This window comes from Nipponia nippon, unplaced genomic scaffold, assembly GCF_047370975.1.
Source record: "Nipponia nippon isolate SJK-2023a ecotype South Korea unplaced genomic scaffold, ASM4737097v1 scaffold_3, whole genome shotgun sequence".
NCBI classification, from domain to species: Eukaryota; Metazoa; Chordata; class Aves; order Pelecaniformes; family Threskiornithidae; genus Nipponia; species Nipponia nippon.
Window position 1 is genome coordinate 92,228,538 of NW_028262347.1, and position 21,300 is coordinate 92,249,837.

At 41.3% G+C, this 21,300-nt stretch overlaps 1 protein-coding gene across 4 annotated transcripts in view; it reads right to left on the reverse strand.

The window, feature by feature from the left end:
- REEP3 (receptor accessory protein 3) overlaps window positions 1-21,050 on the reverse strand; it is a 41,300-nt gene extending 20,250 nt beyond the window's left edge. For 2 of the 4 annotated variants that reach the window (XM_087765793.1, XM_087765796.1), the window contains exons 1-3: window positions 20,959-21,025; window positions 16,067-16,401; window positions 1,274-1,346 (exon numbers count right to left, since the gene is read on the reverse strand). In XM_087765793.1, the coding sequence (XP_087621919.1) occupies window positions 1,274-1,346; window positions 16,067-16,260 (267 nt within the window). In that variant the 5' untranslated portion in view covers window positions 16,261-16,401; window positions 20,959-21,025. Of the gene's footprint in view, window positions 1-1,273; window positions 1,347-16,066; window positions 16,402-20,299; window positions 20,554-20,958 lie in introns of those variants that run through there. The other 2 variants (XM_087765794.1, XM_087765795.1) reach the window with 2 other exon arrangements.
- Window positions 21,051-21,300: the final 250 nt, after the last annotated feature.

Consider the following 21,300-nt stretch of genomic DNA (forward strand, 5'->3'; position numbering starts at 1 on the left):
TTTCTAGAAAACAAACATATTGCAAGAGGCAATGGTAACCTCTTAAAGTGATTTCTTGTGTTAGAGTTCAAAACTGCTATCCTCTACTTAGCCTGTAGATCCCTTCTGAGGGAGCAGGCAGGAAAAGCAGATTATAAATTCTTTGCATTATATACTTTCCTGACAGGGTAAAGTAAGCACGAGACAGAGGAAATTCTTCTCTTATTTTTGATTATTTTTCCTCCCAGAAGCTTAGCTCTGGCAAGCACTAGCTCTACATGCGCAAGTAAGCTCTAATCAGCTTGTACACAGAAAACAGTAGAAGTATGAATATGACATCCACTTTGGAGCCTTCATGGAGTGATCAGGCTAAATGCGAGACATACAAGGGAGGAACAACAGCTACTGCATTCTACTACTACAACCAAGTACAAAACAGAGACATCACACATACAGGCAGCAGCATTAGGTCACAGCTACGGCTGCCGAGCTAAAGTAACTGATGGCACTAACTCCATCCAGTATAGGTTAGTTGCCAAAATCAAGTTAGGCTGCCTCTTAAAACAGGGAACTAACTCGGTCACCAAAGCTCCTCGTGACTGCAACCGGGTAACATTCTTGTGGTAATCATCATTGCTCACACTGAAAAGTAAATAATTTAACAGATTAATTCTAAACTGCAGTAACTACAGTGTTTTTCCTCTGTCTTACTCTTCTGTCTGTTCTGCTTCTTTCTTCCACATCACCTTAACCAAATCTTTTCCTTCCCTGGTTACATTTTTTTCTTGTCTTTGAGGAACGATAGATTAAGCAGAGCTACCCTTTTCTCAGGGAGATTTTGAATCCCCTGTTGAGCTCCATACAATAACAATTAAACTGCTGCTACTGTGCAAGCAGTCACTGAGAATCAGTTTGTCATTGCTTATACTACAGGTGTTGCTAGAATTAGGAAACCTTTTTTCTACCCCCTGCCCAAAAGGGCATTATTTTGGGCACTACACCAAAATGCAGCCAACACTTCAAGGTTTACGTTTAAAAATCCTCCTAAAAACATCAGTATACAGCATAACATATTGGGCACATTTCAGTAAAGTCTAGTAAAAGTCTGAGAAACTTTAACTTTAGCTCTCCAAACAAAATCACAGGATTACCACTACATTCACACAGGTGTTGTATCTCATACTAAGATAGTCAAATCAAGGTTTCATATGATTTATTGCACTGCAGAATGAAAATTTCACAGTTGTGTGTCAGCAGAGGCATCTAATTAAGCAATTAAATCAATGCAACTTACATATTCCTTCACATTTTTTGTCTTCACAGCTTTGTATGAGTAATATGCAGGATACAGCATCCCAAACACCAGCCTATTGGAAAACAAAAAGTTTTCAGAATCTGTTATACTGTATACAACAAAACAGTGACAATACATCATGAGAGCAACGCAGCCAACTTAATTAAAAAATCCCATTCTTTAGCTTGGGGGAAAAAAAAAAAATCACTATGTTATAGGCTGCTTGGAAGAAGTTCAGCACTACAAAAAAATAGAGCAACATGACCAGAAAAGGCTGTATGCCCTGAAGACAACAGTTTTGTAAGACTGCCTCTAAAAGATAATGTAAAACTAGTAGCTCTTCTGGTTCAGCTACAAGTAAAACCAGTCCTGCAGTCTGTCCATACCAAGACTGTTGCCGCATTAGCAGTGATACCACACTTAAAGAGCCTCTAACAACTATCAGTAGGTAATCAGAATCATCTACTTTTATCAGATTACCAGAAGATTCTTCAAAAGTAATTTTAAGACCACAAAACCAGTTACATAATTTCATCTCCTTTTGCTACAACTCTGCAACAGCAACACGCGGAAATGGAGGCAAGTGGGAATTAATCCAGTTTTGCTCCGACAGCCAATTTCTGCTAAAATTCATCAAAAGCAAGGTGCAGAGCAGGGTGAGAGGGTGCCAAGCAATCCATGCTGAGAGTAGGATCAGAAAAAAAATCTACTCTAACACCAGTTTGTTGCAATACAGCATTTTCTAGTAAGAATCTTGGCCACAGACTAGTGGAACAGTTCTTTATGAGAAACTGCACAGCAGTAGTTGCCATCTCCTTGACAAATGTAAGAGCTCCATACTTCTATTTCACCTGCTTGTTACACTTTGTAAAGTCAAGCAATTCCCTGCCCTTAGTTCCAGCTGGCCTAAAGCAGCAATTACAGAAAAGTCTGGCTACATCTCTGCAGCATCACTTACAACTTGCTCAGGATGGTTACGTGGGAGAAATTTACACTTGTAGGGATATCCAGAGATCAGCTAAGAAAATTACTCTTAAGTAATTTAACTTCTCACAGTTAGGCAAAGGAAGATGCATCACGTGCTTTTTTTAATAAGAGTCCACCTGGGACAGATCTGGCATGTAAGATTTCAACTCAAATGGTTGAAGTTTACCAAAGTAAATAATCAACTAAAATTCAAGGTTTTATAGTTGTGTCAGGTAGCTTTAAATAAGTGATTCTACCTACAAAGCCACTGCAGAAGACTGCATGACGCTACCAAGCTTTCCTTTACTGTTAGACCCAGGAAAGAATTCTAAGAACTTGTAGCCCAACTTACTTTTTTTTTTTTTTAAGCAACTACTCCAAGAGCCTTCATCTTCTACAAGATGTTATTTGCAAAGACTACCTCAGAACTTTCCTAGTATACAAGATACCAATGTAAGTTTGAATTCAATCAGTTTGATATACACCATCTTCCAAGCACCACTCTGATGGGTAGGCAGAGTCTTCTGCTCAGTAGGAAGCCAATCTAGAGTACTAAAGTAATCTCCAACAGTTAATGTATAGTACAGAAGTAAAAAAAATACAGAATTGTTAACAGCAAAGGTGAGATACTTTCTTCAACATCACAGATACCATACAGAGGGTTTCCCCACCTCTAGTGCCAGACAAACACACGGTTACTAGTGGAAGGAAGGCTGTTGCAGGGAGATAGTGGCAGAGGTAGTAATGTTAAGCTATAAATGCCACAAGTGAGGAGTGAGGATAAAATTATGGAAGCATGTTTGGAAGGGCCTTGTGAAGTCATCTAGTCCGATCTCCTGCTCAAACCAAGGCTGACATCAGATTTGGACCAGGCTACTTAAGGTTTCAGCCAGCCAGGTCTTGGAGACTTCCAAAGAGAGGTTTCACATACTCTCTGGGCAGCCTGTTCCAATGCTTAATGAGCCTCCTAGTTATATACAGTCAGAACCAGAAGTTTATGCCCATTGTCTCTCTTGACTGAGTAGCACAGCAAGAGAATGGGCCTGGCTCTTGTAACCTCCAAAAAGTTACATAAGATTGCTCATAAGTCCCCCCAAAGCCTTCTCTTTTCTGGCTGAACAAGCCCAGTTCATTCAGACTCTCCTCACAAGTCATGTGCTGTGACCATCTTGGTGGCCTCCACTGAACTTTCTTAAACTAACATCTTTCTAGCACTCAGAAGCCCAAAGTTGGACACAGTCAAATGTATAAATCTCACATCTACATCCCCATCCTCTCCTGAATATGTAATTATATGTTTTCCTCATATTTTCCTCATCATTTAATTTAAAAATTATAAAACTCAAGAAAAATATTCAAACACTGAACCATACATTTTTTTAACTTTAAAGACGACTAAGAAAAATAATTTATTTTAATTGAATTTGGGACAATAAAAACAATTACTACCTGATTATAAGAGTAAGAGTCAAAGCTAGTTAATCACGTATAGCTCTTTTCTAGGATACATTCACTTCCACAACACAAGACTAGATCTGAACAAATCTTCTGGGGCACATTTGCGATCTTTCCATACGTTGGGCCTTTGCCCATACAACAGAGTTGTTAATGGCTGATAGCAGCAGAGGAGCTAAAGGGCACTTCAAGCAGGTCTCCACAAGATCAGATCCCTCTGCAGTGGAGAGGGATGGTGCACTGCAGATCACTTAAAACAATATTGATATGAAAAAGCATAACTGATGTACCATAGCAGCAGTTTAAAACCTGGATCTGGATGCTGAGAATTTCACAATTCATGCTAAACTGGAGTTAACAGAAGATGGATCCTGAAGCTTCTTAAAATGCACAGGCAAGCTGCTACTCCACTGCAGCTGAGCTTACCTACATGTTTCAGATGTTGAAATGCCTTTTGAAAGAGTCCAGACTACTTGAATTCCAGTTCAGCATACTAATCTGTAGAAGCCTACCCAAATACAGCTCTACTACTATCCAAAGACCTTTCATCCTAAGGCCGAGAAAAGCAACAGTCAAAAAACCCTAAATGGTTTTATTCCCAACTAGGAGAAAAGCCTGACAACACAAGGCAAAATCTGCACTTTACCCAAACAACAGGAGATCTGGAAACAGAAGGAATATGAGGCCAAACACTCTTCATTTTGATGAAATTCTGTAGAGAACAGCTCTTCCTCTCATTTTTGTCCCTGTGGAATACCCTGTTCAGTAACCCATCAGCTCTAATGGCTCTCACCCTTCCTTGTTCTTCTGGCTGAAATTATAACCATTAAGTACCAGAGATAAGGAAAGCTTCATTAATCCTAATAACATAACACAGACTTTATAAGGGCAGAAATTTCTTTGTTCAAAGAAAAGACACAAAAGAGGTTCCTGAACATCATAACCGCTACCAACTGTCAGACGGCTGCATAATTATACACCACCAGTTACTGGTCATCTATGCACCCCTCCCAGATTCTCAAAAAATAGTCCGAAGTTATTGAAATAGCTACTAGTAGCCTGCACATGTAAGTTTTTGCTATGAACCATATAAAAGAAAAAACAGTTTGAATGTTTCATGTAGCAGATTTTTGGTCTATACTTTTCCACTCACTTTACTGTCAAGTAGCACCGCTTCTATTTTAAAAAAAAAAAAAGTAGTGGTTTCAAATTTAAACAGCAATTTATCCTCCGAATGTGTCATCCTCTAAAACCTGGTAGAAACAAGAACTGGGACAGAATGAAGTTTTTTTGAGAGCACTGCTTTTGAAACAATTGATCTTCAAGCAGAAAGCTTATTACAGTAACAGTAAGAAGATCATAAAGCTAAGCTAAAGAAGACCTCAAGTTAAACAAGAACACTACCACGAGACAAACACAATAAAGGTAACTAGTTTTCCCCTCTAGTGAATCTTTATGCTACTTAATACTGGTCAAATAAAGAGTCAGAAAAATCCCTATTTTAGTAGTCACTTTTTCCTTTTAAAGAATTCTTCCAGAAATCACATTTAAAACCAAAGAACAAGAAACTTAACACCACAATACACCATTACTTATCAGTGTTCAATACGGCTGTAACATGGAAGTGTGAGAAAAACCGCCACTTGTCCCCAGAAAGTGAGTAGATAGGACTAAGAATGAAAAACACCACCACCTCTAGCCAGTAATAATAGGAACCAGTACTGCGCAGTTTTTATCTCCTTACAGCCAGAGCTGACATTTTAAGTGTGGCGTGATGCTTCTGCCAACGCTGGCACCACTACCTCCTTCACACTGGCAAAGTCGTCTAATCTTAGTTAAAGCTACCAGGCAATTTAACAGCAGAAAAGTCAACTTTTCACCAGTGAGTGTAGTTGAAGGTCAGCAAAATTCACTTGTGCCCTCAATCTGTACATCACAGACTAGTATAGAGGCACAAGAGAGATGGTTGCAGCTGACTGAAGCAGAAAGACATGGAACAGCAGCAGCAGGGAACCTGGGCACAATCAGTATCATTGACACAGAGAGCTACAACAGCCGAGCATTTTCTAATAGTTTTTCTGTTTGCATCAATACCCCCCAAAAAACTCACAGTTGTTAGCAACACCTACTGCTACACACTATAAGCGCATCCCTCCTCTGGTATTTCTACAGCAAATATACAACTAACTTCAAGGATGTGCCCAATTATTCCAAGGCTTTTCAAAAGTATTATTTTTAAAAGTGCAGTTTGTATTTCACACTGGGTATCAGCACACTGCACTAATGTAGCGGACAAAAACAAAGGCAGTTTCCACAGATGGAAACAGATTTTAGCCGAGCGTGATGTCATTTACTTTATTTTACTAGTAGATATATGGATAATCCTGCTTACCAATGTAATTCTACTGCCAGTTGTATGCCTAGCTATTTCAGTTTTTCAGCTGTACTCGGCAACTAACGTAGTCTTCCTTTTTTGGTACAGCCGCTTCCTCTACAGGCATTTTGCTCATTTAAAGACAAATGTTTCTCAAATATACTAGGAGATTAAAATCAAAAGGCAAAGCAAAAAAAATATCAAAAAGCCTTCAAATCTGAATAAAACAATGTATTTGTGTATCCATATAGCTGTATTAAAACAAACATACCCTACGGCCTGTATTATCACATAATCTACAGTCTTACAGTTTAAATAGCTTTAAAGAGCACAACTATTTGAAAAACTCATTTCTGAAGCGAAGCAACCGAGTTTGCATTTGACTGGTAAGTGAAAAAAACCAGTCACCTGCACGCACATTGCTCTGGGACTGAGCGTATTTAACCTGGGTATTAACAACTCTAAAGGTAATGTTTAAAAAAAAAAAATTAAAAGCCACAAATGAAAGCCACCAAGTGGCTCAAAAAAAAAAAAAAACCTGCTTGCATCCAGACTCCCAAAACACTAAGCCACTAACCAACAGTGCATTTAGGACTTCAGTCTGTTCACAGGGCCAAAGAATTGCCTGAAGCAAGGAATAGTGTTTGGCCCTTGATTCTTTTGTTCCTCTGAAATGCAGAAAGACAAGGGCCACAGGTGTTCCCTAATAGTAACAGCCGTTCAGGAAACTCGTTCAGTATGAGGTACTTCGGGGACAATGCCATTTGCTAAGCTCCCTTTCCTTGAAGGGTTTGATAACAGAGATGACACCCATTTGTCCACCCACTAACAGACTGAGGATCTTGGCACAGACTGATCCAGAGCCAGACATTCGTTAATGTGTGCATCTACAGTGGAAGTATGCCCCTACATCCTGACGGATCACTTGACAGCATTTGGCAGGCTGGAGAATAAAAGAATCCTCCCCTTCTCCACAAAACCGTGGAAGCAAATATAAACACCTGATATACTTCCTTACTTCGCTGAGCATGCCCAGTTCCCCTTCCCAACACTAGTCTTTACCTGCAAGTTATGATAGGAGCATCTTCCATTCCCATCATACACACACATGAGCTTTTCCAAGAGCTGGTCAGACACCATGGAAATACCAGAAGCAACGCAGAGGACTCCCAGCTCTGTGTGTGATATGAAAGCCTTAACTGTACTGCAGTATCTATGCAGAAACTAGGTCTGATGATGTTAGCATTACTTTGCTGCTAGATGAACTATAATTACTATTCATGTTATGGTTAGCAAGTTTAGATTAAGCAAGATTTCTTTTGAAAGGGAAGTTTGCTAATGGAAACTAAATAGCAGAAAGAAATCTATTCTGAAGAACAATACTTAAACATTTTTGCTTAGACTGTATGCTACTCATACTTTAAGCCACTCCCATAAAAGATAAGCAGTTTGGATTTTCTTCTCTTTTTTTTTTTGCTATAAAGCAGTAAGGCTAATCAGTTATGCGCTAAGTTGTAATGCTACACATCTCTGTGTGATACCCTCATGCTCAAAATAAGGCATCAGGAGTATCTGTAAGAATTCTATTCAGAAAAAATAAAAACCACCACAATTAAACGGAAAAAGCAAGACCCTCAGTCATGCGTGCCAACACCCCCTAAGGGTTACAGCTGGGTAACTGGTACGTTCTAGGCTAAGCCAGCTATCTCCTAGGTTTTTACATGTCCAGACAAACAAAAGCTCACCCTGGCATTTTTGTCCTGAATGTTTTTGAAAGGCACTACATGAAACAAAGTCTTTCTCTCCAGCACCTGACAGAATTTAGTTCCATTTTGCTACCGGACAGCATTCAGATATACAACACTTACCATAACAATCCACATTAAAAGACTAGGTATTCAAGTAATTACAAAGAATACACTTGGACCAAAATGCTAGTCTGTTACAGGGACAAGGGAGCATGAGAATAAGTTCCTGAACCTCACACCAAATTGTATCCTACTTTTTCTTCCACCACCACCCCCCCCCCACCTCAGGCAAGGAGCAGGGGAAATCACACAAACCCTATTAAAAGAACATGTCTACTAACAGTAGCAAACCTTAACTCAGCAACTCCTTTAGCAGATTACAGTTACCAAAAGGCAGGAACGCAATCAGAAACAGACCTGTTAAAATCTTCACAGCATTCTTATATAGAGAATATCCCCAAAAGCCATAGAAAAAAAGTCTTAACAGTTAAAGAATATACTCAGAAGCACTGACAGATCTGAATAAAGCACATTCCTGAGCAGAGCAAGGAGGCTATTAACCTTCCAGCTTAGGAAGCTGGAATTCTCCAAAGCAACTGTCAGATTCTTCCAAAGCACAACATAACCAGAAGTAATCCAATTACTCAAGCAGTTGAAAAATCACCCTGAAGTTTTACGGGGAAAAGTGACCTCCCTCCCAATCCCACTAGAAAGCAGGACTTCCCTATGTCAGGAACATTTATTTAATGAGTCTTAAGTATAATAATTGCAAGCACTCTGATAGGAGACGATTAAGCCTTTCTTCCAACACGCAGCTCCAGGCTCCATTACCTGTATCCTATCCGCCCGTGTTTATGGAATATTATTTTATTGACTTACCCCAAAATAGGGAACCCGTTGCCAGATACCCTTCAAGTTCTCTTAACACGGAAAACAGCCCTGCCTGAACCTTGAAAGAAGTCTAAAAAGAGCACACCAACATTTAGAAAAAAATATCTTCTGTAAGGGATGTCCTGTACTGGAATCTGCAGAAGTACTGACATACTTACAGACAAGATACATCAGCAAGATTGATTGCTTGGCTCACCAGGTTTCTCCCAGAGAAAACAAGATTCAGATACCAAAAGAACATTCAAACTTTTAACCCATTTTCTCTGCAGAGAAGTTTGAGTCCAAAACGAGGATTTTCCTCTCCTGCCGCTACCTTAAGCAAAATTCACCTATAAATGCATCCTCCTAAGAATTCCCCTTTGTTTTCTCCATATGCTCAAAAAGAGTTGAAAGCACTGGAAACTTTCATAGCATTTTCTAGGTTGCCTGTTAGTCATTCTACTTGTTACTACAAAACTCTACATAACACAATAAAGATCAGAGAGCGGTCTTAATTAACAATTAACTTGATACCTGAACAGACATTAGATGTGCTACCTCCTTCAGCGAGAATTAACCTTGAATTTCCAACTCACAGCCTACATACGGCTTACAGCCTATTAGGCCAGTTCAGTCAGCCAGCAATATACTCCGAACACGAGTCCCGTGAGTCCCACTCTCCCAGCAACAAACCTACCGTATGTGCGTTGTAACAGCCCTCTCTGAGGCCTGTGGCAGTCTGGAACAAGGTACTGCTAAAAAACAACTCCCAAAGCAAAATCCAGGCTACTCTCTCTAACAAGTCAACCTGGAGACCGTCTTTCACATGGACAAGCTGCGTCAAGTGCTCTAACAACACAGCTCTCCCAGTCACTCTCTTCTCAGACTTGACAGGTACACAAACCCTGTGAAACAACTCACTTCTTGCTCACGTACAGACAGCATACAGCACAGAAGTACTTGGGGAGAAGCTACTGCATATCAATCTCACCAGACAAATCTATGCCTATGTCTGGAGACGGTGTCCAAAACTCGTGTCCAAGACTGACCACCTTCTTTTGTGCTGCTGGATAGCCTAGGCATATTTTAACAGAAGGATATAAGGCTGGAGATACCATCACCATGTCATTAAAAAAAAAAAGAAAACATCACAAACACAAAAACCACAAACAACCAGCTCTCAAACCATGTTCAAAACATACAGTCAAAAGGCCCAACAAACCCAATAGTACAGAAAATTCCAAAAAGCTAGTACTGGAAAGCAAAATAGAAAACACAATAGGAACAGAAATTGTTATAAAACTCTTAGTCACTTCTCTACATGCCTACCTATTCATCGCTTTAACATAGGTGCTTGACCACTGCTGTAATAGCACCGTGACTATCCCCGCACTATTTCCTGTTTACAGCTGACTAAGCTCAGCCACGTGCGCAGAACAGTCAGCAGGTGAGCTCCGAACTTCCAAGCACCCACACCGAGGAACTGAAACAAGGCACATCTTACAACACTTCCACAGGATAAAGAGCAAACACTGAAGGCCTTCAATAAAGAGTAACCCTTACTAGAGAACTTATATCTTTCACCTAGCTCTTACCTCAAGCTCAACAGAAGAATTTCATCCCTGCTGGAAAAGTATTAATTTCCAAAGCTGCTCACGTAAGTTATTTCCTTCACATCTACCTTAAATAGTCCCCGATTTCACCTGTTGCTATGACTGTTTACCACTGGAAGCAAATTATTTGTGGCCTCACAGCAGCCACCTGTAGCATCAGGCAGGAGCACAACTGAACCCTGAGAACTAGCCAACAATTAGGAACGATTGCATCTACTCACACAGCTCTTATGAGAACCTGGCATGACTTTGTTCAAAGACAAAGATGTGTCCTTGTACTGAACGGTGTTTTTCTTTTAATGATCAGCGACGACTGACAGCTGGATTAAAGACGTCAGTTAAAAGAGACCAATTGACTAATTTGTTACTTTTCATTTTTTTAAAAAAGGTCCAACCAACTCTAGTTTTCAGCAGATATTTTCTATTTTTGTTTAGTACATGCATGAATAAGCTTACTCCATGGAGCAGGTGAGCAAGAACACAATTAAGACCACAATTATTTTATAAGTTTAAAGATGAAAGCTGATACCTACATGGATGTTCAAAGAAACTGTCACATAGCATAAACTCTATTTTAGGTGATTATGCTTTAAAAGAGTTTACATAATAAAGGCGATTGACAGAGAAACACACTTTTGAGCTTCCTTGTTTTTGAAAAAGTTCTTTACGCTTACTACTCTCAGAGGTACTACAACCTACACATACAGTTTTCATGAGCAACGTGATCCTCTCAATTTAGGATACTTCCTATGAGCTCCTAAAAAGACATCACTAATTTCATGCAGATGAAGTGCTGAACAAGATTAGCAGGAACATTACAAATTAAATGAGGTATTCAATTTTGTCATGAGGTTTAAAGTTACATATGCATTTAATACTTAGTTTCTTGGCTTTGATAAATTGAAGTAAAAAATTACAAGCTCTCTTATTTACTTACTTACTACTCTTAGCTTTGTGTCTAGTGTCTTCAAAGTAATTTTGGAAGCTCCTACAAGTTTTTAATTAGGTCTTAATTTCTGTGTAAGAATACGAAGTCCTTCATATCAAGGATACTCCAGAAGAATCCAGGAGAGACCTTGCACACCTTCCATTTTAATCTAACTAGTACACCAAAAAATTGTTCATTACAATAACTTCAACTAACTCATGTAAAGTCAGCAGCCACTTCTTTTCAAAGGTTTCTCTGCTCCATGCCACAGTAAATTCTGAAACAAGCAAAGATAGATGGATGTTTGGAGAGCCAAAGCTAGCATAAAAGAATAAAGCATATACTATCATCTCCGTACTGCCAACTCCTACACATTTTTAAACACGTTTAACAGTCTTAAAGCTTCAGCTCTTGGAGATCTCAAAGATCCCAGTCCTGGTGAAATGACCAGGTAAGAATCAGATTTGTACATGAAGATCATCTATTATCCAGTACAAAACTGAAACAGAAGCAGTAAGAACAGCAATACTAATTAAATGACGAAAGTTCCACAGCTGATAGAAACAAATTAAAACAAATGCTGTCAAAAATACATGAACACCACATCTCCAGAATAAAACCCCAAAAAACCCCAACAAAATACATTCTCATTACAGCAACTGTACTTAATGTTTAAAGTAGCCTCACTCATTAATGTATCTAAGGCCCAAAGCACGATAACTCAGTATTTTAAGTGGCAGCAATCTCTTTCACTGATGGGACAAAGAAATTTTTGGTTCCAAGGATCCAAGGCCAGCTTTTTCTTTGTTAGCACTAACTTGGGTATATCTACCCCAAGTTATATTATCTTCAATTGAGCTATGGAAGTCATGATGGAAAACCCATGCATAATTGCACAATGTAAGACATCCAGGTCTCAACTGCATGAGATGAGGAAAAATTCTTTGTATTAAGGTGTTCAAGCGTATTTTCTCTATTGTCTCAGCAGCTGCCTAAGGAAAAAGTGACCTGACAACACACAAACTATGCAACTTCAGTAATCTAGTACTTACTATTTTCAATATTAGAGGAAAACCAGTTTATATTCTCTCAAGTTAAGACTATAAAAGTCATGCTCATTCTCAACCATTTTTGGAATCTAAATTTTTCTTCAGCTTTGGAAAGTGGCTTTAAAACTAGCCACTGCACTGGAATCTCCCCATCCTGGCCTCAGCCATTACTTATAATCCAGAGTCATTCCCTCTAATACCTCAGAATGCCATATTGTTAACAAAAAATGGATTTCCACTTGGATTCTTACCTTGTCAACTTTGCTTTTTTACCTTACGTTGGTCTGCTAGAGACTTTGGAGAACCTCACAAACTAAAATCCACAATCATGCCATTGCTTGCTGGTCTAAGACAGTATCTTCTCTCAACATTTTTGGAGCACCATCAACATCAAAATAACTGGCTATAGGAAACTAACATTTAAAATAGGAGTGGTCCCAACTAAGAATTGCTTCTGCTTGTTCCAAGGAAAACCACATTTTATTTTTGAGCCATTTGTAAGTGGAAGACAAACCACGCTGCATGTAACCATACATTCATCATATGGGTTGCATTTTTTTTTTAAATGAAAGAAGTGTCCAACATTGCTACAGGCCACACTATGTGGAATATTAATCTGACTGGCTGGTTTTAGAGAGAAAAGTGAAGTTCATAACCCAAAGGCCCAGAAAGCTCCTACTTAATCATTACACATCCTAGAACCTAAGTGTATTGTCCCAGACCATCCTCAAGGTCCTGCCTCTCCCAGGAAAATGCTATAAAGACAAGAATTTGAGCAAAGAAAAAAGCGCAACCACACAACACCGACTCTTAAAGTAAAAATTAGCCTGTCTTATCTCTTCCCCAGACAGCTGGGTTTTTTTTGCTTTCGATCATCAGAAGTTATTTACATCACAATTTTTGCCTTAAGGTCCCCAATTTCCAAACAATTCTATTAATCTTATGACCCAGAAAAGTATTTCTGAAGCCTCTTAGAGCATTCAAAAACCAAACTTCCCCATTGTACACAGGAAAAGGCTTCCTCTATGAAATTTGTATTTGGCAGATACTGTTGAGATAACATCTGGACTTGTCATTCCAAAGTATACGTGTTTCCTCAATTATAACCGGTACTTAGAGAACTCTGTGAATACACTGTTAGACACCAAGCCAAGAACCAACAACAGGCATAATCTCTACCAAACTTAATCATGTAGCTGTATTAGTAACCTAACCTTAATGTCAAAAATACCATGCTAAAAGATACCTTTTTTCCCTCTTTTCTGAACCCATAATAAATGGGTTACAAACAAATGTTAATTCCATTTTGTCTCAAGCATTCAAGGTTAACTTTTATTTAAGAAAAACTACCACTCAGAGTTCTATATGTAGAATAGTAAAACCAACACTGCTTATATTGCATCTATGGCAAACTAATGACTGCCAAAGCAGTCATTTAAAACATGGATTTTATGTTTCGGTGGATATATTGTCTTCCAAGTAAACTTTACGCTGTTCGCTGCTGAAAAATGTGAATAGGTCAGCCTCTTCTCTGGCTTCTAAAACAGTCTAATAGTAAATACACTTCAACTGAGTAACACTAGACATGCTTTTAGACATAAGGGAAACCACGTGTTCTAGAACAAAGTCCTAGTCTGGGAAAAAAGATTAGCAGACAAAAAATGAATAATACAAGCACAAAGCCAAAGAATTAAGTTTTTAACATTACAGTTTAAGGTAATGTTACTATACAATCAAAACTAATCAAGATATCTCTAAGCTAGCGACCATTTTCCTCACTCTCCTTTCCATGTTTTTGATCAATGAGTTACAAAACAGGGTGAGGGTAGGAAATAACAAAACCAGACAGCGGTAGGAAGGCACAAGCACAAACTGCTTTCTGATTTTCCCCTTCAAGCACTGCAAGCTCCAACAGCTTTATTAGCAGAAGAAAGTAAAGCATTATGTCAGACTTCTCACTTCAGGAAAAATTCTGCTTCGCGAATTCTTGCATTTAAAGGCTGGGTTAAAGGCTTTTGAAAAAAATTGCGCTTAGTTTTCAACATCAAATGCAAGTTCCAACTGTCTTCAGGATATGTGAGCAATATTTCAAAGATGATAAAACACAGGGAAAACATTCATCTAGTTGAAACCACTTCCATGTCGATGCTTGCAGACTAGCTATAAAAGACAACAGAAACAGAAGTAACGCCCTATTATTTTGTCAGTGATATACTGAACTGGAAAGTAACAGTGATGGCTGACAAAATGCTCAATACAGAGTTAGCCACTATAGGATGTTTTATTTTCCCCTACGTCCAAAAGCATCTCATCAGATTGGTTATTCAGTGCCACCGAAGCCAGTCATGTTTAACGTCAGACTAGTCAGCAAAAAAACCTGCAAGAATCTTTCCTACCTAGACTCTATACACCTCATCTCATTTGTCCAGTAGTAAATTGTTACAATCTAGTTTGGCAGGTCTTTAAAATTCGAAAGATTCACAACAGAGGGATCGTATTGTTTTCAGCTGTCATATTTTCTTCTCTAAAAACCTAACACTTTCACATAATAGTACAGGTTTTGAAATTCCAAAATTTCAAAAGCGGAATAAAAAGGCACCAGAACAGGGGGTTTTGCCAGACATGTTTTTACATACATTTTTTAATAATTTCTTACCGAGGATTAAAAGTATTGAACAAAAGCAACTTTTTTTTAATATCAGAATTTGGCTTGGGATCTTCCTCAGCCTTATACGAGCATATCAGGAGTTGGCTCTACATACAAAATTACCAGGAAAGACAAGCCATTCCATCTAGGTTGCAGAAATGCTCAAGAGCCTAAAATACACTTGGCCAAAGCAGACATTGGTTTGTGGAACATGCAAGAGTGGAGGTTGTGTGTTTTAATCAGAAACGTCCTTTTGTGCCAGACCGTGCAGTTCTTGGTATTTCTTTATCTACAACGCATAGGACACAGCTGTGGATTTCAGCACGTTTTGTAACAGAGTACATGCCAAGATCATTAAGTAAGAACGTCAGACTCCACAGTACGCCTCTAGTTGCGCTCCATCTGTTTTGAGCAAGCTTTAGTCCAGCCGCCTGCCACGGGCTGTGAACGCTGACCACGCATGCTCTGCATCTACACAATCCCGTAAACACAGGAGAGAAAAGAGCAGCTAGACTGCATAGCAAACATTGATTTAAAGAAAGGTGTGCCAGGCAGGCAGCGAGACATTTATAACAAATGGTCAGAGCTAGTCATTTTGCATTGCACTAACTTACAGAATAGGTATTACAAGTAAAGTTTAGCGAGCAGATGCTTTTTGCTGTACATATTAGGATTGCCTGAGAAGCTGAACTATTGGACAGAAGTGCTCTGATGATTTCATTGCTCAATTATGTAAATTTTTTTAAACTTTCACACAGACAAGACAATACACTTAATCCCTAGACTTACATATGCTTACAGATTTCAACCTATAAAATTCAAGCCCCTTTAAAAAAAAAATCTGACACCTTGTTTGATAAGAACAGATGCACCATTATTACTGGAACTAGTTTCACTACAAGAAAGAAGAAGCAGCGATGTGCAAGTGAAGAATGTAGTTTCAGAGTACACTTTAACCAGTTTGGCAATAGGCTGATGACAAAAACAGCATTTTGTCCTGCAGCTTTTCACTCCCAACACAGTACTTCCCTAGCAACTACACGACAGCAGCATGAGCTGGTGCAGTTCACTGCAACTAACAAAATATTAACCTCTTTCAAGCATGCCAAGTTTAATTTGGGTTGACAAAACAACCAGACTCACCCTGTGGCCACACAACTTTTGAACCCTGTGGAAAGTGGAGAACGAGGAGCGGGTGAAGGGCAGGATGGCCCCTCCCAGCAACAAGCCAGTGAGATCTGTTTCAGCACAGCATGAAGTGCCAAGGCTAACTGATAGATGGTGACTGAATCTTTGGAATTCTGTGGCGAGACAGACATTTCAGCGCATCTCTCCATCTCAGTCGCTCACACTATGACAGCAACTCCTTTTTCCCCACAGCTGCAGCAGCAATTTATAGGCCTTTAACTGGAGGGGTACCGGAAGGCATTCAGCATCCAACAGCACTCAGCATCCTTCATACTTCAGCTGGAACCATCCTGCCAGGAGAAGAGCAGGCTACAAACAGTCAAAGAAACTCTCCCACAAACGGCCCTTCTGACTTGAAGATTAGGCTGAATATAGCTATTCCTTCCACACAGCATGTGATGGTATCGTTACCTCATTCCATCTGATGAATGATGGTTGTTTCAAGACAACATGTTTGACAGCATGTTGATTAGCAAACAAGAGGGTAAATATTTTTGTACTTATTACTTTTAATTAAAAAAATTTGTATTCCAAGAGCAAGACACAATCCAGGTTTACAAAGAAGGCGTACACAGTTACAGAAAACATCACCACCATGCTAAGCTAGATTTTCCTAATGACAATCCAATCAATACAGAAGCTATGGCTTCAACCACCCATTCTCAGATATCTAGTAATTCTAGGGGCAGCTGGATGTCTGGAAATGTCAAACAACAACAACAAAAGTATTAGAATTAGAGTAAGAGAATGTCTTGGAAACTACCACAAAAGAAACCGCTCCAATCTGTAAAGTAGCAAAAGCCGAGACTGATACTACTACCTACCTTCAGGTCACCTTCTGTGTGCCCCAAACAGTCTTTGTCCAACTTAATGTAGTTACGGTTATAATCTAATATCAGAACCAAGGAATGCTTACTGAATCTTTTACTTATATATCTTTCGCTCCTTGCAAGGCTCTAAAATGGGGGTGAGGAAGGCAGGAATCATAAGTACAAGCAGACAGAAAAGTAACTACTAGTACCCAAAACAAATACATCCTCCTGTGGACCACTACAACTCTACCTTCCAACAGTCATGACTATTGACCAACTTCACTGAAAACAAAACATGCACTTAAACATGAGGGTAGCGAGTATGTTGCAAAGCAACACAGATGGGGGAACTTTCATTTTTAAGTGAGGAGAGGAAAAAAGTTAACAGATTACAGCAGACAGTCTGCTTTAACAGATTGCAAGAACAAAATGGCCATCTACTTTGTATTTAGGATGCTTCACATCTTTGCTTGGCACAAGAGGATAGTCTGATCTCATCCATACCAGGCTGTGACTGACAAGTACTCAGCATGTTTACTATTAAATACTGTCTCAGTAACTGATGTGTACACAATTGCTCAGACCTTACCAATGAGAAGAATGAGCAATCAAAGCAGACTAAAAGTCAGGCACAGGCTCTATTAGAAGTCAACAAGATGGGCAGCCACAAATTTAAAGAGCTACTCCCACCATTAAAGACTAAGAACTTGACAAGCTGTACTACTTTGAGAAGTTTTCTGGGACTCTGAAAGAAATTGCTATTTTCTTGTTGGTTTTGGAAGTGAAAAAAGGAAAAACCCTGCAGTAACCATTCTGAAAACTTTTGCAATAGCCAGCATGTTTTAGAATTAATAACGACCTATACTTACTACAGCAGCACCTCATACACACAGAACTTAAAAATGAGAAGATGTTTTAATTATGTGCTTCAAGTCTTTTGCTTCTTGACAGAAAGGAGAAGACATGCAATTAGTACAAGGTATTTCACATGTTGAGATGCATAAGTATAGTAGTATTTACAGAGCAAAGGGAAAAGATTTCATTAAAACGAAGTTTTGCCAAAGATGATTATGTGGAACAGTGAATTTGAACCACTCCCCGTTTCCTGTGCATGACTCTTCAAGACAATTCACATGCAATTAAGAATTCTAATTCTCTACAAGCTCCATTCCCTAGTTCCTTAAAGCTTTAACCGAACTATTTTTAGTGGAGTTGATTAACCCCAAATTGCAAACTCTCAAACTGAATCAGAAGTCTGTTTGCTTGGGACATGCCTTGTAGAACAAGTCCTCCACGTCAAAAGTCAGCAGAGGGCACTGTGACACACCTACAAATTAATATTTTGCTGCTCTTTTGGCCCTGAAAAATAGTAGGTCAGTCAGGAGAGGAGAAACACCTGCTGCTCCTTCCCATCACCAGTCAAGACAACAGGTATTCCTGACGGCTGCCCACACGTGACAACAGGGCTTCTTGGACCTGCTACGGACAGCGCAGGATATCCATAGGTCTCATATACAACAGAAAGTCACCACACCAAAATTAAAACACTACGTAAGTAAAAGAGAACCTCAGGTCTTAGCAGCTACGTAGTGATTAAAAATACTTCCATCTTTCTTATGGCGTTTAAGGAAAAGGTAGTATACACCTTCTCAACTCATGACACACAAGTCAGAGAAACAAAGCCACTGGAACAGGTATGTCTGGAAAGAGACCAGGAAGGAAAACAGATCAAATAGAGGAAGATAGCATCATGGACACTGAGGAAAGAGGACAAGGAGGACAGCCTCAAGACCACTGAAATTAAGACCTCTTATGTCACACCACATCTACTTCTGTGCTACTTCCCACCTTCCTTTTCCACATGAACCTTGCTTTATTAAGCAAAGTTAGACAATAGCCTTGAAGCTGTCCAAGTTCTCATTGAACACTTTCTGGGAAGCTGAACACTGGCAAACCCACAGCTCCCACAAGTCCCACAGCTAGGAAACAAGGACACAAGAAGGTGAAGAGGATTTATAAATAATATTAAGGACTCTCTTTTTAGCAAAAATAATTAGGACACAAAAATGAGTGACCAATGGCAACCAGAAAATCAATCTACACGGAACTGCACAACACATTGTCCTTTATTGCCTCTTGCAATAAATCTGTGGACAGCAGTAGCTATTCTCTTCATTCCCTGTGCTATTGGTTAGGCCCAGAGGACTTAATCCTCAAAATGCAAATACAACATTTAGCAATTCATTTCAGGGAAAAAACAACTAACTCCACAAGAACGTGGTCATTAGAAATTGAGGCGCTCAGCATTGCTGATGTTACCCTTACAACCAACGCAGTCTAAGTTGTTGTTAAAATAAAAAATTTCCTGGTTGGCGCTTTTACGTAACAAAGTAGAAACAGGTTCAGCAGCTACATTTGACGTACAGAAAGTAAGCATATGCCTCTTGCCTCTAGTGCTGTGTATTGCCCATGGGAAGACCACATTGACAGAGTACACAAACAGCAATTCTTCCTACAGCCTCTCTCTTCCAAACCAATGTCGTCCTTTGCCAATCCTGGAACACAACGCTCTACTTCGCAAGCTCCAATTATCTGACAAGTCTCAGGGAGGGCAAGGAGAAGGAGAAGGACTGCTACTTATCTAGGTGACTAGATCGCAGCAGGAAAATGTACTTGGCGGTATGAGAAGGCTTCCTGACAACAAACAAAGTTTCCAGATGAAATTATACCAGACAGCTTAAGGGGGATGTTTGTCACCAACAAAACAGGGAAATCCTATTACGCCCTGCTTTGGGTCATACACTCCTGCCACATACTTTGCACTAATTCAGATGGTTGTTGGACTGCTTTGTCAGTAGACTCACTTCATTTGCCTGGCAAAAAGTCACACACAGCAAATCTCAGCTGGAGCAACCCAATAAGCACCAGGGCCCCCACAGTCACAGAGCTACTCAGCAAGGGGCACGAGAAAGACTCAGCCGCTCAAATATTACTCAACATTTATTAGGGAATATTATTCAAATGAGCAAAATAACCCATCGATTTCATGAAGAAATAGTACAGTGCCTAAGAAAAAGACCAGAGGTTGCACTGGAGTTTATGCTTTCTCAAACAGAACTTGGACAACATGTAAGATGATACTTTTCACCTAAAAAAGGTTGCTCCTTCTGCTGACAAAAACTCGACTTTACAAAGACCAAGTACACAACAACACTGCCGCTCTATCTCTTCATCAGCCGATGACCTGTACTCACCACAGACCCCCATTTCACACTCCCAAGCGTTCTCCTAGCCCTTTCACCTCTGCCACAAGTTAAAAACAGTTACCAAACAGATTTCACGGGTTAATCTGGATCAATTTACAGGCAATGCTCACAATTCATGTGTGGCAGCCCGCAGCGGCCTGAGCTTCTTGTCTCTCCAGCCCTAAGAAACACGCGCGTACAGCGGGCGACGCGCGGTGCGAGCGGGAGGGACCACCTGTGCTCGCCCGGAGCCTGGCGCTGGTTTTGCGGTCGCTTCTGGGAAGACCACGACCCTCTGAGGCACCGGAGAGCTCAGCCGCTGCCAGGCAAGCGCCACTCTTGGGCAGAACCGCTACCTCACTCCCTTCAAGGCGGGGGAAAGCGCTCCGAAGCGATTAAATTCCTAGAAGCGGAGTGGTTTAACGCAGCACTTCGAAGCCGCCGGTTGATGCAGCGCGGCGGCACCTCGGCCCAAACACCCGCCTCCCTCACCGCCCCGGCAGCCCCGCCGCACCGGAGGAAGCCACCCCCCCGCCCCACCTGCGCCGGGAGCGGCGAGGCCGGGCCGGGCCGGACCGGAGCGGCGAGGCTAGCCGCCCTGCCGCCCAACGGGCGCACGGGGCACCCAGCGGAGGGGGACGCGGGGGGGGGGGGGGGAGGGGGGGAAGGAGGTAAAGGGCGCCGCCTCCCTCCTCAGCCCCACCGGGGGAAGCCCCGGGGCCGCCCCCGCCACTGGCGACGTGCCGCCCGCCGGCGCTGCCCGCCCCGCGCCCCCCGGCCCGGCACTCACACGACGGCCCGCGAAATCATCCAGGAAACCATCGCGGCGGCGGCGGCGGCGCGTCCCCTCAGCCAGCCGGGCCCCAATGGCCGCGGCCCCGCCCCCGCACGCCCCATTGGCTCGGCGGCTGCGCGCACGCGCCCTGGCGGCGGCGCAGGGCCCGGGCGCGGCGGGAGGGGCGGGGGGGCGCGGGGCGGGTCCCTGCCCGGCGGCGAGCGCGGGGCCGGGGGCGGGTGGTGCCCCGGCGGGGGGCCGGGCTCCGGCGGGGGGCAGGGCGGGCCCCGCCGCCGCTCCCTCTCTCCCTCCGCTCCCGGGGACGGGGCTGCCGCCTCTGCCCCCAGCCCCGCGCTG